The following is a 16,822-nucleotide window of genomic DNA, read 5'->3' on the forward strand; positions in this document are numbered from 1 at the left end:
TTCAAACTAACAATTTAAAAATAATTCTTCCATTTTCACTCCATAGGTATGCTTTATTTGAAGGAAAATACATTGCGTATACATAGATTAAAATTTCACCATAAACTTGGAAAGCAAGTCATCCACCCTGAAGGCCACTGCAGTCATTCGCTTTGATTATCTCATCACTATTACCATTTACAGTGGTCTGTTGTGGTGGGCTTGCCCTGGCTGGATGCCAGATGCCCACTAAAGGCACTTGATATGTCGCTCCCCTCCTCAGCTGGACAGGGGAGAGAAAACATGAGGCTCATGAGAGAGGATGAGCACAAGGAGAGATCACTCACCTATTACTGTCACAGTGAAACAGGCTCAAGCTGGGGAAATTAGTTTAATTTATGGCCAATCAGATTAGGGTAATGAGAAATAAAACCAAATCTTAAAACACATTCTCCCCCAACCCTCCCTTCTTCTTAGGCTCAACTTCACTCCCACTGGTCACTCCTTCCTCCCCTCTCCAGTGGCACAGGACACAGGGAATGGAGGTTGAGGTCAGTTCATCACACCTCTCAGCTTCTCCTTCCTCCTCATTCTCTTCCCCTGATCCAGCAAGGAGTCCTTTCCACAGGAGACAATCCTTCACACACTTTTCTAAGGGGAGTTCTTTCCACAGGCTGCAGTTCTTCACAAACTGCTCTGGAGTGGCTCCCTTCCACAGGTCACAGTCCTTCAGGAAAGACTGCACCAGTGTGGGTGTCCCAAGTGGAGTCAAGTCTTGCCACCAAACCTGCTGCGGTGTGGACTCCTCTCCCCATGAGATCACAGGTCCCACCTGGAGCCTGCTCCAACATGGGGTTTCCATGCCATCACAGCCTCAGTCAGGTGCATCTGCCTGCTCCAGCTTGGGGTTCTTCACAGGCTGCAGGTGGATCTCTGCTCCCCTAGCGGCCTCCATGGGCTGCAGGGGAACAACCTGCATCACCATGGTCTTCACCATAGAGGACACTGCTCTGGCACCTGGAGCACCTCCTTCCACTTCTTCCTCACTGACCTTGGTGTCTGCAGAGTGGTTTCTCTCACACAGCCTCACTCCACTCTCTGGCTGCAGTTATTGTGCTGCAGCTTTTTACACTTTTTCAATTTATTACCCCAGAGGCACTACCACCATGGCTGATGGGCTCAGCCTTGGCCAGTGATGGATCCATCTCAGAGCTGGTTTGGATTGGCTCTGTCAGACATGGGGGAAACTTCCAGCAGCTTCTCACAGAAGCCTTCCCTTGTAGCCCCCCTGTTACCAAAACCTTGCCATGCAAACCCAATACACCTCCACCCTGTCTCTCACCAGCATGTATTGAGGACCAATTTATCAATAACTATCACAGGATGAAACACACATCTACACACATGCAACAACAATGTCAAACCTACTTTGTACTACAGTAAGGGGAAAAAAAGTCTGCTTTATATAGTAATTCTAGGAAAACAGCAACCAAAAGAAATATTCCATGTAACCACATGGATTTCATGGTCTTAAATTCTGAGCTACTACACCAACACTTGCAAGGCAAAAGATTAAAACAGTACAAAGCAGAATTAGTTCACAGTAATTACAAAAAAAAAAAAAAAAAAAAACACCAAAAAAACCACCAAAAAACAAAAGTACCAAACAAAATTACAACAAAAATCAAAAGCAAACAAACAGCCCCCACCATGTTCTCAGCACTCTCATTGAGGCTGAAATTTCCAGAAATGTCTAAAGATACCATCAAAATTTCAGACTAAGTTTTTGTAATTGAGAGAGGCTGCAAAGAATGGCTATCCACTAGAATACTACCTTCTTCAAGACAAGAAGCATGGTAGCTACAGTCATGCACTTGAGCAAGATTTTTCCAAATAGAAAACCTCTATTTAACTATCAGTAATCAGGACTAGGTTATCTGTTGAAGACTAACCAGGTTCTTATTTAAATTATGAGCAGCTTTTTTCCTCCTATTCCATATCTATACAGAGATGCAGCAGCTGCAGTCCAAACACCTCAAAATACATTAGCAGAGGTCTAGTCCATCCTTCTGTAAATAGTCTCAGACAGACCAGAACTCCATTTCATTCTCCAGTATAGTCAACCCAGGATTCTTAGCTTTCCTACAGGGAACTTATTTTGAACTTCACCCAACAAAACTCCTTTAGAGAGTTACAAGTAAATTGTCAGTCTATGATAATTAGCACTCAAGCCCAGAGTATGTGAAATGCACCTCAAGGCTAATCCTCCTCATAGCAGATTGTAGCTCCTACTCTTTCAACTTCTACTTTCTTCCCTTTTCTGCTCAGAAACAGAGAAAACCTATTTCCAGTATTTCACTTCCATCCCACCCCGTAACAGGGACCATTCACAACTCTCTGCAGCAGCACAGACTTCTGACTCTTCTTTAGCATCTATTTAAACCCTACTGCATCAGAAGTAGTTTATTGTGGCAGAGTACCAGTTCTGCAAAGAGCAGCTCGTTTGGCAGTGCCATCAGTGCCACTGCACAGCTATCACAGCTCAACAACCAGACAATCCCTGTATGCCTCAAAACAGACCCCAGCAGAGACACTGGCTATTAACGTAACAGTGGCTTTAGGAAACTATGCAAGATTATGCTGCCTGACTAATAGAAAATCCAGTCATACTATACAAAATGCTTGCAAAATCACAGCATAATTAGCAATTAGTCTCCTAATCACTGTTGATATTTGCAAACCGGCAGTTTTAATTCCACCCAGATCAAATCATTATTCATATTCACCACACAGGAGGGATTTTCGTACCTCTGCAATTAATTAATTACTGTTCCACTAGCTATAGCCCTTCAAAACAAGCTAGAATATCAACAAAGGAGTGAGAAGAAAATACACCTGTCTTAATGGCAAGGACTGCTACACATTCCGATTCCTACTTCAATTAACTAGAATATTTTACTCTAAATTACACTGCAAAAAAAATAGAATATACTGTGAAAATGCATTTTAAAGCTGTTTGTGTAACCAAGCTTTATCACAGACATATCTTCCCAACACAACAAGAGATGACATAAATGTTTTGTAAACAATTAGAGACCAAACCAAATATAATCCAGGATAATTATTATCAGTGAAATCAAGCACCTATAACTTATTTCCTGTATAGCTGATCCTATGAAATTAGAATATACATGCAGAAACATGTAGAAATTTTTTAGCACAAAACCCATGAAATGGTAAGGCTTAATTTCTCCACTTCTCCCTCCCCACTCCCCTAGTTATGTTGTTCCTGTCAGAACTATAACTAAAAAACAGTCTGAATACTCTAGATGATTCCTAAAGTAAATGTACAACTTTTCGCAAAGATTCTTGGAACAATAAACTACTGATTAGCTGATTGCAAGGTGATAAACTTGATAAAATCTGGAAGAACATGAACTCTCTGTCCTTTAGTTTTCTCAACTGTAGTTCTGATAAGCCCTGAATAATAAAAGGGGTCAGGAAAAGGAGATCCAAATCCCAATCCTTTGTATTACTGCAATATGTAATTAATTCCATAAACAGAAGTCAGAAACTATACAATACACAGGTGATTTGAAATTAGGAAATCTGACAAATGTGCACTCTCTTGTCATGAAACACCTCAAATGAGGTAGCCAACTGCTTTCAGAATGCATTATACATATGTATAGGCCTGCTGTTATGAACAGAAAGTTGTATTTTTTTTGAGTTTCAGAGTTAAAAAACAAGTCAGACCTCTTTGGTTTTGCTGCCGGAGAGGGGCTCCTTAAGTTACCTGTTAATGGCCGGTGATTAACTATTGTTTCCCTGATGCTGGCCGCTTGCCAAGAAGACACCAGGACAGACCCTCCAAGGTAAAGAGAATGGGCAGTGACATCAGAGCCAGTATGCAGATGAGAAATGCATTGCGCCCTGAATTTTTACAGTTTTACAGTTTTTACAAGAAAAACCCCTAATATCACGAGCCAACAAGTGACTTAAGTGACGTCTAAGGATGGGAGCATAGTCCAGTACCTGCTTGGACCCTTTTGTTTCTCACCCTAACCTGAAAAGATACTGATTAAAGAGACACCCCGGAGTGTTAAACACACAAGACAAGGACTCCACGACTCTCCCGTGAGGACAGAATCCCCAGCTCTGCCTGCAGACCAGCGGACAAAACTGCATCATCCTCCTTCTCCGTGCCACGCCTGGGAGCAACGGCGGTGTGGGTGCAACCCGTCGATTTCTCCCCACTGAGCTGATTCTTCTTAATAAAGGCATTAAAAAAGGAGAAAGATCTCCTGCCCATTTATTTCATCTGCCAAGATAAAGCAATTAAATAACCTATTCCATTCTCCATTAATTGAAACCCATACTGTGACCAAGTGAAATCTGCCATCTGCTACCACATACCATGTGCTTAGATAGTTTATAGAAGATTCTACACTAGGGTGAAATTCATTCCTTCCTTTCTACAGCCTTCAAGATTCATGTTTTCTTGACGGTCTTTAAAAAAAAAAAAAAGAGAAAACCAATAGAGCTGAGGGCAAAAAAATAAAGGATAAAAGAGAAAAGAAACAGAGATTTTAATAAAGTAAATTCAGAGAAAGGTAAGTTAATATAAATGGAGAAGAAGGAATACCTCAATCAGATCATCACCTTATTCAGTCTCACAGTTACACAGTTCTATGAGTTTTAATTTAGTTGCCTAGTCAAGATTTTTTTCAGCTTTGTTGTTGCTTGGTCTGGGTTTGTTTTACAGTTTTTAATTTTTTCCCTGGCTTTTTGTTGGTTGGGTTTTTGGTTTTTTTTTTGTTTATGTGATTTTTAAGAGTCAGACTAATGCACCAGTCCCAACAGGTTCACTAGTCTGTTTGGGTTCAATTCAGAAGCAGCAGTCAATAGCAGCTATTCAACAGAACGATGCGTGGTCTCTTTCAAATGTCTGATAAACACACCTGCACCATGATAACCCAGCAACATTGATTCATACACGGTCATTCATACCAGAAAAGAAAGCAAGTGTGCAGACTGTATAAACTAAATCTCAGCTTTCAACATTATTTCCTAACAACCCTAGCTGCATGGGATATTTTGGACCAGTATAAAGAAAACCATGCTACTTTTCTAGAATTGTATTTATCTCTACTAGTTTCATGCTTTAAAAGAAATAATTTGACTCAAAATAGTTTAAACATAATTAAATGATTTGCACTCATAATGCTTTACTTAAAAGCAAAAGCACTAAATATAAAGTAATTCATAAGAATCAACAGAAGTAACACATCCGTAACCTAACTGTTACTATAAGATCTCTAGCTAGATATTATTATAATTACTAGCCTGCAATGAAAAAAAAAAAACAAAAACACCTGCTCTGATTAAAGAACACTCAGTCAAGGAACTTATACTTTAGACGTCTTACATCTGCCACCAAACACTATGAAGCAGAAATGGGGGGGAAAAAAAGAAATGTAGAGAAAAAAAGGGTGAGGAACACCACCCAAATAGCTCCTCCATTTCTCCATTTTTAGATGTTTCCCTGAATACACCAAAGCAACTTTACAAAACTATATGCAAAGTAATTATATCAGCATATTCTGTGGCATCAAATATTTTATGCTTGTATGTCATGCCTTGTTTTGCAATGCCACCCAGTGGAAGCAATTTTGTATTGCAGACACACTGGTCTATTAGAGGAAGAGATAATTTATTTTCTAGTATCTACATTCAAAGATCCTTCTAACCCTGCATTAATGCTTTTTATTTTAATTATAAAAAACATGTTCTTATTGTTAAAGACAGCATCTCGTTGTTGTTGAGGAAATATGTACCTGAGACCTAAACTTCTATGAATTACAGCTGCAAATGTCTGAAAAAGCTCACCATTTCTTACTATTTCCCATGCATTAATTCGAACACTGTTTTTTATATTTAATTTTTCAAATGCAAATGGAAAATGCAAATGAAAACCTCTATAAATGTTTGAAACATACCAGTGCCTTTTGCTCCATGAAAAGTCACAAACTTGTTTTCCATGTAGCACTACTAATGAGCAACTTTCTGAAGCAGGCCTTCTAAGCAGCATGCATTACCACCATTTTTCAAAAAAAGTGATAAAACTGATAAATGCACGTGATCAAAGGAATGCATTCTCTGTATATGCTCCTGGCTTGCATCAGCAGCTCCATCTCTGAGCAAATGTTTACTCTGCCTTCCAGCTGTAGCTATACTGAAAAGCATCCACTACATTACAGGTACAATGGTCCTGCCAAACAGACAAGATAGAGGGGAATGGGATCAGGGACATCCACACCTGAATAAATTCCAAGCCTCTGGAAAGGAAAAGGAATTATGAGACATCTAACCAGTAAACAACAATGATCTCAATTCCTTGAAAATGTTATGCAACTTGGACATGTTCCTTTCTGGAGACAAGGATTTGCCCCACAATCTCTGCTTTGGACTCTGCTGAGCTCAGATTAGGGCAGAAGAGATAACCACAACCAAGATGCTCATTTGTCCTCCTAAATGTTAGGGGATCTCAAAAAAAGGCAGTACAAAACTCAATGCAAGGGAAACATTGTAAATAAGTTATGGAAATAAACTAAAAAAAGTAAGGAGAAAGACAAAATTTACAGTGAAGAACTAGGAATTAAAAGCATAATAATATAGGACTCATTACTAGTTGAAATATATTACTAGTAGGACAGATGAGAAAAACGACTGTGACAAGTTTAGCATTAATTAGGACAGAATGGGTTGGAATAAGGAAGAAAAGAAGAATATGCAAATCATAGTATCTAAAAGAGAAGAGATGGTATCATACTTACCCCTTTCTTCTTCACTGTGACCATACATTTTTAGAAATTTGTCAGAAAATCACCTTCTATCACAGATCTAATAAATAAATTGTTTCCTAAAATGTCACTCATATCTGACCACAGCAAATTCCTGGCAACCATAGTCAACCAGTTGAAGGCATATTAGAACAGAACACTAGGTTTTACATGATGATCAGAAAATGAAACTCACTGTAGTCCTCAGGGACATGACAACCACCACAAGTTGTCACACAACACCACATGCCGCTCTCCATCTGCTCCAGGGGCTGAAGACCGCATCAATTCCACAGGGCATTTTTTTGGATAATTTTATTTTATAGCTAGCAGTGAAATTAATGAAAATATATAATAAACACTTCACTGCAGCTGAGTTAAAACTCAGTTCTACTTAAGAACAAGCACTTATTTATTTCTATTGTCATGTATTCCAAGTACTCTAAAACTCACATATTCCTCTTAACTGCCACCAAATTTGGGATGCCACCCAAGCAGAGCTACAAATCTCAGGTCAGTTGAGACAAACACTCATTAAATCTTTTTCTGCAAAACAAAGAAATCAACCATCTTTTTACATTAATCATACAGATTCTACTACGTTATTTTTGCAAACAGTTGTGAATAAAATCAGAAATAATTGTACTGACGGTGTTCCTAAACATTTTACTTTTTTTCAGCTATTGCACTCAGACCCACTTTGAGGAAATTAAATAAAATTCTTCACACAGTAACAAATATTTATTTAATAACCCAAAAACTACCAAGCACTTCATCATGTTCTAGAGTCTTTGAATCTGCATGCAAGTGTGCTGGAAAGCAGAAGTTCTTGGCCTTCCCACACACTACTGGCTTCTTCTCCCATGAAGTAATTTGAAAAAGCCACAGCCTACACACCATCCACAGGCTCAACAACTCAACCCATCACTCCTGCACAACACAAAAATCAAATTTTGGAAAGATACCCTAAATCTAACACATGTGTAGACCACTGACACTGGGAAATACAAAAGTCAGGTACAGAACTGCACTGAGAGTAAATTGCCTTGAAGGACACAAAAGAAAACCAGCAAGGAGAAGGAGGCAGCCATATGGCTGAAGATCAGGCTGCAACCAAAACATCTGGAGGACAGATATAAGGAATTCTACATTTCCTGTTATTAATTCAAATGCACAAGAACAACAATAAAAGCTTTCCACTCTTCAGAGGACCAGTATCTATATCTACACATGCACAGAACAGAAAATAAGAGTTAGTATAAGTGACTCTGTAGCACAGTTGAGTAAGTTAGACTGAAATGAGTCAGGGTCTTTGTGCTGTGGGAAGTGGGGAAAGAAAAGAACAGAGTCACACATATCAATCCTCTATTACACACTTACACAGCTACTGTAGCCATTATGTAAAGTATCTGAAGGGACAAGAACTGAGTAGATCCATTTCTCCACTGCTCTGCAATACTGCTCATGTATTTTAATGAAGATCTGCAATCCTCAACTATTTAGAATAGGTGCACAACTGACTATCCAAGAACCACAAAGTTTGCTTGACCATAGGCAGAACAGCAAATAAGAGACAAACTCAGGGCATGCAGCAATGCTACACTGCTGCTCTCTGACACAACTGCAGCACACCCATAACATGAACCCACTCACCTGCACTTGGGCTGTCTTTTGAAAGGTGACACCAAAAGCAGTCTTACAGTAAAAATGTTACTCTCATTAAATTTTGCACTCCTACCACAGATACACTCACAGTCTCATTCACTTAACCTTCAATACAAATTTTATCTAAAAACTTCCCACTGCTGACAACTCAGCATGGCAAACACACCTTTCTGATCTACCATGAATACAGTACGTTCTACACAAAACTAAAGTAGCATGTAATGGGTCACTCTGTAGACAGGTATATTGTTCAGTAAATATATAGACAGATTAAAATTGTGTTTACTGTCTCAGCTTTACAAAGAAAACAACTAATTCACCCACCTTACAAAAAGACCTGAATTTCTCAAATCAGTAAACGTAGAGTGCTGAGATATTTCAGGGCACGGCTAAGACTGTAGGCACATATCCAACAGGACTTTGTGCTAATGTACTCCTCAGTGAATTAGCGTGTTAATGGACCAGCATCTCAAACACTAATGATGCTCGGCAGAGAAAGCAGGGCATGGAATGCATGACATGAAGATTCAACTCTGAACTCTGGGTAGAGTAAGAAAGAAAAACAGCTAATTTGCTGATGTTTATACAAGACGTTAATTTCATACGTATTTCCCTAAACCGCATGTGCTCCGTCCAAACCCCGCTACCTCAGCCGGTCATTTGGCCTCTCCTTGCCTGCACAAGCGAGAGCAGATTTAGGACACAGCTTCCTTACTCATTCAGCACCTAGGCGCACCAGGAGCGGGCTAAGGCAGCGGTCTGACAAGTCCGGCACCTCGGTGCACCGCGAAGGCGCCTGGCGGGGAGGGCGCCGGACGGCCCTGCCCACCTGCAGGAATTTTAACGGGAAAAGCGAGATCCCCGAAAGCCCCGCCGTCCGAGAGGCGCGGGACTCCCGGCGCTGCGGGCCGGGCTGTCCCCAGCTCGGGGCACCCAGCACCGCGAGGGGACGAAGGGAAAGGCGGCGGGATCAGCCCCGGCGCTGCCCAAGGGATGCCCGGCGGGATCAGCCCCGCGCCGCGCCCGCTCCTCACCCGCGTCCAGACCCAGCTGGTAGCAGGCCAGCGGCTCCAGCGACAGCTTGTATCCCTCGAACTTGGGGTCCAGCAGCAGGCGCTTGGCCTGCAGGGAGCAGTGGGCGGCGCCCGCCATCCCGCGGCTCCGGGAAAACTTCGGGAAGCGCCGGCAACTCCGCGGGCCCTCGGGGAACGCGCGGCAGTGGCCGCGAGGCACCACGGGAAGAGGCTGCGCGGGCGCCCGGGCGCCGGAGTGCATGCTGGGAGTCGTAGTCCGGGCCAGGAGGCAGCCGTGCTCCCGGGGCGCGCCGGGAGCTGTAGTCGCCGAGCCCGGACTACGTTTCCCGGCGGCACGCGCGCCCAGGAGCGGTGGGGCGGGCGGCGCGTTCTGCAGGCGGCTCCGCCTCTGCTGCGCGGAGCGGCGGCGCTGCGGCGGGCGGTGAGCCGGGAGAGAACCGGGAGAGAACTGAACCGGGCCGGGCCTGGCCGGGCCTGGCCTGGCCTGGCCTTCCTCGCGCCGCTCCCTCGCTCCGGGGCGCCGCTGGGCGGGCCGAGGGTGCCGGGCGGGAGGGCCGGGCTGCGGAGAGGCCGCGCCCGGGGAGGGTGGGCCGTGCCCGCGGCCCGGCGCAGTGCCGGTGCCCGGCGCTCGGACAGCCGGGTGGGTGCCGAGCTCGGCCCTGAGCCGGTCACACACTGGGGCTCCGGTCATTAACCGCGGGGATGTGTCAGGGCACGGAACACTGCATCTCATTCTGTTTTGGTCACTTTTTTTTTTTTTTGTTGAATGACACCAGCATTTGTCGAAACTCTGCTTTGCTCTCTGTAGGTTTGTGGAAAACCTAGATTTCCAAAATGAATAAAGATGCGCAGATGAGAGCAACCATTAACCAAAAGCTAATAGAAACAGGAGAGCGGGAACGGTAAGTTGAATTTCTACCCTATGCCGGTGAGAGGCTTTAAATACATCAAGACTGCACTACGCCTAGAAGTACAATAAACTCCATAAAGTAAACTCAATTCTAAAAATTGAGTCTTGGACTCAAAAGACTCAAAAGCTGAGTCTTGGACTGGAAAGTCTTGTGTGTTATATAAACTATTTAAAAATGCCTTTTGAACAGTTTTATCTTAGTTTTCCAATTGAAAAGAGACAGTAGGGAAATAAAGGATGGGTAATTGGCTTAAGAACTCTGAAGGTTTCTCTTATGCAGGTATTTTGTGTTGGAATACCCTAGATTCATGTAAGAATCATCCTTCCATTCAATTTGCTGCAGCTAAATCTTGTTATTTCCTGATAAAGAGAGGGAAACAAAAGTTTCCTTTTTGCTTTTAAGTTTTTCTTGTGTTTCTAGCTCTTCTCTTGTTAAGTAAAGCAATATATTTTTATGTATTGTTGAATACATAAAGGAGCGCTTGTGCAAGTCATTGTGGAGATCCCAATCAAGGCAAAACAAGTAAATTGCACCATTTTTTGGCTTATTGTTGTCTCTTCAGTCTGTTTTATTGTTGTTGTATTTACGTATCACTAGAGTGCTTATGACATTTCCCTCCTCATTGTTTCAGTATGCTTGCAACACCATGCACCAAAAGTCCTGTTTCCTTAATTTTTAAAGACCTGTATGACAAGAAATTTTTTCCTAGGTCATGGCATAGCCTAGCCTTGTGCCTGGTGTAACCTTTTGTAGCTTGACCTGGTATCTGTGCTCTGCATCTTTCCTGGTTGTGACCATCCCATTGAGGATTGTATAGAGCTTGAGAAAAGCAGGCAATTTATTGAAATAGTATGGAGATCTCTTTTATGCTAACTTAAGAATAGGAAGGGTGTTATCAGGATCTCAAAAGCTGTCTTATAAGCAGGCCTTATCAGAGCTGTACTGTGATCAGAGGCAGAGCACTTAGATTTCTTAAACTAAGAAGTACAGAGAGGCAGCCAATTTCACCTGTATTCTTACTCTGCCTTTTGTCATCAGTTCATCTGCCCTCTACACAATTCACTGAGTAAAAGGGATTAGACCTACACTCTTCAGCCTCTTGCTACAATCCTCTCATTCATAAAAACAGGGTTTTGCTAGAGTTACTTAGGATAGTACAAGATAAGCAGGCTTCCTAGCTAATGGAGAAAAGGTTAAAAGATATTAAAGTTATTTATTATATCTTACTTTCATTTTTGCTTCTGTTTTTTTAGTACTAATTTTCACTTTTTAGCTAACTTTCAATATTCTATTTTGATATATGGAGTAGATGTTTCATTGTGGCAGATTGTTGTGTCTTTTCCGGTAATGCCTGAATCATTATTGCTTAAGCTTACATAACTAACCATGGAAGCTTAAGATAGGAGGCTTAAGATATAGGATCCTTCATTTTCACCCAGAATGAGATAAATGTGTAAATGGGGAGATAAACCTGCAGTTGAGTAGTGCAGAATTCTTCCTGAAAGGTGAGGGAGAAGGTTTTACTTACTTTAAAGACCTGGTATCAGGTGAAATACTCCAACTTTGAAAGTCTGCATACATCTGCTACCAGAGTAGACTCTGTCAGGTCGAGTAATTCAAGGGCTTCTTCCTTTTTCTGCATGGCTGCAGCATCAACACTGCCTGAAGCAGTTCCGTGAATTAGCTCTGGAGGCACCAAATCCTCATAGTCCAACATGGTAACCTGAAATTGGAACTCATTTGGGTTTGGATTCACCTGCTGTTCAGCCATTTCTGCTGCTGCTCTAGGAGCTCCTGGGTAGTAATTGTAGGCCTGACTTTCACACTGGACCACATTTAAGCTGTCAGCACTGTTTGCTGTTCTAACAAGTTTTGTATTGTATTAACAGCCTTAAAGAGTTGCTGAGAGCCAAATTAATTGAATGTGGCTGGAAGGATCAGTTGAAGGCACATTGCAAAGGTAACAGTGGTCAATTAATTAATTTCCTTTGTAGTCAGCTGAGATTCTGGCCCAATAAAAGTCCCAGATGAAGGCTTTACTGACAGTTTAAACAAGACCTGGGCAAGAAGAATGTATCCCTGGCAACTTGACATTTATGTTTAAGCATGCTACTAAATTGAGATTACTTCTCAGCTGTGATTTCTGCATTTTTCAGTAGTGTGCAAGGCACTGTAAGTAAACAGTTGTTTCATAGTGATGAAACATACTGATGTGTATTAATAATAGCTTTTATTTTGCTATAGATTTATTCCTTTTTCTCTGACATACTTTTTGACTTAGCTGAAATATATACAGAAATCTTGTTTAAACCAGTTGGAATAATAGTAAGGATTTACTGTCTATACTCTTCCTTACTGTATGTTCCAAAGTGTTTTTCCAGTTGCACCTTTCTTACGACTGTGTAAATAATGTGTTTGAAGAGATAAGTGAGCCAACTTGTGAACTGCTCCAACACTAGTAACAGGCACATCTGGTAATGCTCAGATGAGATAAAACAATTTCAGTTTGTTTTTAAAATATAAGCTGATTAAGATGCATCAGCAGTGACAGGTTCCCATCCTTAAATCTATGGCATGAATGAGAGACTAAAATCCACTGTACAGTGCAGTGGATACAGAGCTAATAACCTATATTTAGGTCCTATGCTACTTTGTGTTCTCCCATGACCATGTTAGGCAGGTTTTGTCTCTAATCACCAACACAGGTTTTGTCATTTTATGAATGGATTAAAAGACTTAAAGTATTGGTCTTGGTCTTCCCCAGATGTCATTAAAGAAAAAGGATTAGAGCATGTTACTGTTGATGATTTGGTGGCAGAAATCACTCCCAAAGGCAGAGGTAAGAGAATGCAAATTTGGATGGAGTAGTAGATCAATAAACATACCTACCTCTATTTCATTAGTATTTTGAAAGCAGCATCATGAGCTTGTCTGTGTTGGATTCAAGGAAAAATGTTAATAACTTGATATTAACTAAAAATAAAATGTTAATAGCTTAATATTAACAACCAATGAAACATGAATTTGTATTGTGTAGCAGCCTTCAGATTACTTTTGCAGATTATTTAGTCATGTCTATATTCCTTTTTATAATTGACTTAATGATCCCAAGTTGTGTATGCAACAGAGATGTTTTAAAATTCCAAATCTTTTAAAATGGAAAAATCAGATCTAACAGTTCTAGTGTAATGGGAATGGGAAGAGTAAAGACATAGCATACAGATACAAAAAAAAATTCAATCACTTGAGGAAACTTCAGTCCTCTTTGTATTGTTCCTCACAGGCTCTTTAGCAGGGTTTGATGTTAGTGGTAGAAACTTCATTAAGTTCTAAATAAAAATAGGCCTTCAAAATCGCTTGCTTGACTCCCTTGCTAGAGACCAGATTGGATATTTTTTTTTGGTCTTAAATTTGGAAGAAAAAAGGTAGGATAATCACACTTGTTCTGGTGATTATATCCTGTTTCCTGTGAAATACTCCTTTTTCTCAAACTTTCCAGTTTTCTGGACTATGAATAGGCAAAAAAACCCTTGACCAGTAACATTGTTCTCAATAGATCCTAATTTTAGACTATTTTAAATGGGAAAAATATAGATGTGCTATACGAAAATCAAGTTGTTTCAGTTACTTTAGGTATTAACAGAATTGCAAGAACAATGAATGACTAGAAATGGCTGTTGTAAAAGTATGGTTTTAGCATACTTTTTATTTTGTCTTTTTTTACTTCTTGCTTTCTTATTTGTGTTTCAGCTTTGGTACCAGACAGTGTAAAGAAGGAACTCTTGCAAAGAATAAGAACCTTCCTTGCTCAGCATGCCAGTCTTTAACTTTGACATTCATCTGGGATACAGTTTCTGTATTACATCAGTCATGTCAGGATTGGAATGCATTTTACATACTTCATAAGGATGAAAAATCATTAATTTTTCTTTGCACTGCATTGGTTTCTTAAAGTTGGTGTTATTTTAATAAAAAATGTTTTGGACTCATGGTTCTAAGGTGGTTCTCTCTCTTGGTGGACTGTAATGTGGTATCAGCTGTTCCAGTTTTTAATAATCCATAACTTTATACAGTTGTGGAATCTTGCAAAGATTTTCAGAAAAGGAGCACAGTTAACAAGTATGTTGACCAGAAGTGCAGAAAGGTGTAGAAAAAAGTGTGGAAAATGGGATATGGCATACTGCTGAGCTTAGCTTTTCTGATTTTCCCAGAGTAAGCAGGACAACGTTAAGACTACGTAAAACTGTTGGTGAAATTCCTTTTGTACTTCTTTTCTTGAGAATGAGTTGTTTGAAGTCTCTGACGTGGGATGCAAGTATTTACTCAGCAATTCATAAGAGGTTGAATTATTTAATAAAAAGGCAGTTGTATCTTTCATCAGCAGTTCTTTTCACATTTGCTTTGAGTCGCTATTCTAATTCTGAACAGCTATTGTTTTCTATCTTTGCCCATATTACTGGTTTGTTGGGTTTTTTTAAGTGGATCTTTGGGGCCTTTTGAAATTGCAGTACAGTAATTTGCCACTGTAACATGATGCATTTTTAATTCTTGTATTTGGAACTGTAACATCAGCCAGGTCTATACATAACTGCAAAAATAAATTTGACTAATAGAGAGGATCAAGAAAGAGGCTTTGAAGTGATCAGGTTTAATTTTTCCTTCTTTTGAATGATCTATAAAGTGGAGTAGAAGTGCAAGCATAAGCAAAAACTGAATGAGCAATTGGATACTGTTGCCTCGGTGGCTACTATGAAAAATTACTGACTCAATTAGAAGAATACCGTAAAAACTGTCACTTAAAAAGCCACTGGGTTGTGCTGTTCCATCATTGCTGCGAGTTTCCGCCTGAGAAGCCGCACGGGGAGGGTGGTGGCAGCTCCCCTTCCCTCTCCAGCCCCTTGGCCTGCGGGGCAGAGCTGCGGTGCCGTGGCACAGGCACACGGAGAGCTGCGAGAGGCTGGGCAGAGCCACAGTGGCTGTGCCAGCCTGAGAGGGCTCCAGTGCCAGCTCAGACGGGGAAACAGGTCTGGGAGAAATCTGGCAGCAGCCAAAGGTGAAGTTTGGCAGTAGACAGGAGTTGGTATAAACAGAGCAACACCAGCATCAACGAGACAAGATGTAACTGGTCATGAACATCTTTTGTCTACAAGGACCAAGCTCCTGCTAAGACTGTAACAACACTGGAGCCAAGATCGTGGATCTGCTGCAGATATTCCTCCTGTGCTGTTTTAAATCTACCTTCATGTCAGTTAGAGCATATTTGCTGTATTTCATTGCCTCTATGCTGTTGAATAATGGTGGAGGTCAGAAAGAAGACAATTCTTTCACTTAAAGATCTTGTTTTTTAAAAAGTGTTTCTGCATTCAGTATGTATCATGGATTAACCCCTACTGGCAACTCAGCCCCACACAGCTGCTCACTCACTGCCCCTCAACACCCAGTAGGATGAGGAGGAGAATCGGAAGCATTGAAGTTGGAAAACTCATGGGTTGAAACAAAGACAGTTCAATAGGTAAGGTAAAAGCCATGCACACAAGCATAGCAAAACAAGGACTTCATTCACCATTGTCCATTGGCAGACAGATACACAGATACCTTCAGGAAAGCAGGGCTCCATCCCACTTAACTTACTATGGAAGACAAATGCCACCGCTCCAAATATCCCCCCTTTCCTTCTCACTCCAGCTTTATGTGCTGACCCCCAGTTGGAGTCAGCTGTCTTGGATGGGTCCTCTCCCCAATCCTTATACATCCCCAGTCCCTGCAGGGGTGGGATGAGAAGGAGAAGAGGCCTTGATGGTGTGTAAGCACGGCTCAGCAATAATGAAAACAGCCTGATCTTAGCACTGTTTTGAGCACAAATTGAAAACAGCCCTGTAATAGCTACTATGAAGAATATTAACTCTATCCCAGCCAAACCAGCATAGTATGTTAATTCAATGTTTGTAACTTTATTTTCTGTATTTGAATTGCATATATATAAAATTATTATGAGTTCTTCATTCCAGACTTAATATACCCAATGCTAGTACTTGATGAAGTAAATAGTTTCTTCACGCAATCTAGCAGAATACAACCTGAGCCTGTTTTACATGTGTCAAAGCTGTGCATTACCATCAGTAGTCATACCCTTTTGTTTTTGTAGGTTTTTGCTAATGTTCTTCAATATTTTGCACATGACTTTTAAAGTCTTTGCTTAATGAATGGCTGCAGCGTGTCATGGGCACTCAACTTGCTCCAGAGCTGCCAATTTATTTCCTTCACTGTGGTGGGAGAGGACTAAATTTATGGTATTCATACACTGAACTGTGGAAGACTTGTCTCATCTGTAAACATTTGAAGTTCCACTTGGAACATGACAGCTGAAGTGCATTTGCTCTACGTGCAATGT

General features: G+C 41.1%; 2 protein-coding genes across 4 annotated transcripts in view; one reads left to right on the forward strand and one right to left on the reverse strand.

Annotated features, from left to right (window-relative positions):
* Positions 1-9,739, reverse strand: part of NUDCD1 (NudC domain containing 1) — a 34,475-nt gene extending 24,736 nt beyond the window's left edge. Inside the window, exon 1 of one of the 2 annotated variants that reach the window (XM_064394822.1) lies at positions 9,521-9,739. In XM_064394822.1, the coding sequence (XP_064250892.1) occupies positions 9,521-9,638 (118 nt within the window). In that variant the 5' untranslated portion in view covers positions 9,639-9,739. Of the gene's footprint in view, positions 1-8,810; positions 8,962-9,520 lie in introns of those variants that run through there. The other variant, XM_064394831.1, reaches the window with a different exon arrangement.
* A 71-nt stretch (positions 9,740-9,810) lies between these two features.
* Positions 9,811-14,420, forward strand: ENY2 (ENY2 transcription and export complex 2 subunit). 2 transcript variants are annotated; one of them, XM_064394864.1, is made up of 5 exons: positions 9,811-9,941; positions 10,329-10,422; positions 12,321-12,391; positions 13,196-13,270; positions 14,182-14,420. In XM_064394864.1, the coding sequence occupies exons 2-5, from the start codon at positions 10,355-10,357 to the stop codon at positions 14,256-14,258; spliced, it is 291 nt and encodes a 96-aa protein (XP_064250934.1). In that variant the 5' UTR covers positions 9,811-9,941; positions 10,329-10,354; the 3' UTR covers positions 14,259-14,420. The 2 variants fall into 2 exon arrangements, with proteins under 2 accessions (XP_064250934.1, XP_064250943.1); XM_064394873.1 differs by lacking the exon at positions 9,811-9,941 and adding an exon at positions 9,958-10,160.
* Positions 14,421-16,822: the final 2,402 nt, after the last annotated feature.

This window comes from Passer domesticus, chromosome 1 (assembly GCF_036417665.1).
Source record: "Passer domesticus isolate bPasDom1 chromosome 1, bPasDom1.hap1, whole genome shotgun sequence".
NCBI lineage: Eukaryota > Metazoa > Chordata > Aves > Passeriformes > Passeridae > Passer > Passer domesticus.

What these genes read in the sequence shown, in the direction of transcription:
- ENY2 (XM_064394864.1), top strand. Translation starts at nt 10,355, where the DNA reads ATGAATAAAGATGCGCAGATGAGAGCAACCATTAACCAAAAGCTAATA. An exon ending in GAAACAGGAGAGCGGGAACG is followed by an intron (nt 10,423 to 12,320) that starts GTAAGTTGAATT and finishes TTGTATTAACAG; the next exon opens with CCTTAAAGAGTTGCTGAGAG. An exon ending in AATCACTCCCAAAGGCAGAG is followed by an intron (nt 13,271 to 14,181) that starts GTAAGAGAATGC and finishes TTTGTGTTTCAG; the next exon opens with CTTTGGTACCAGACAGTGTA.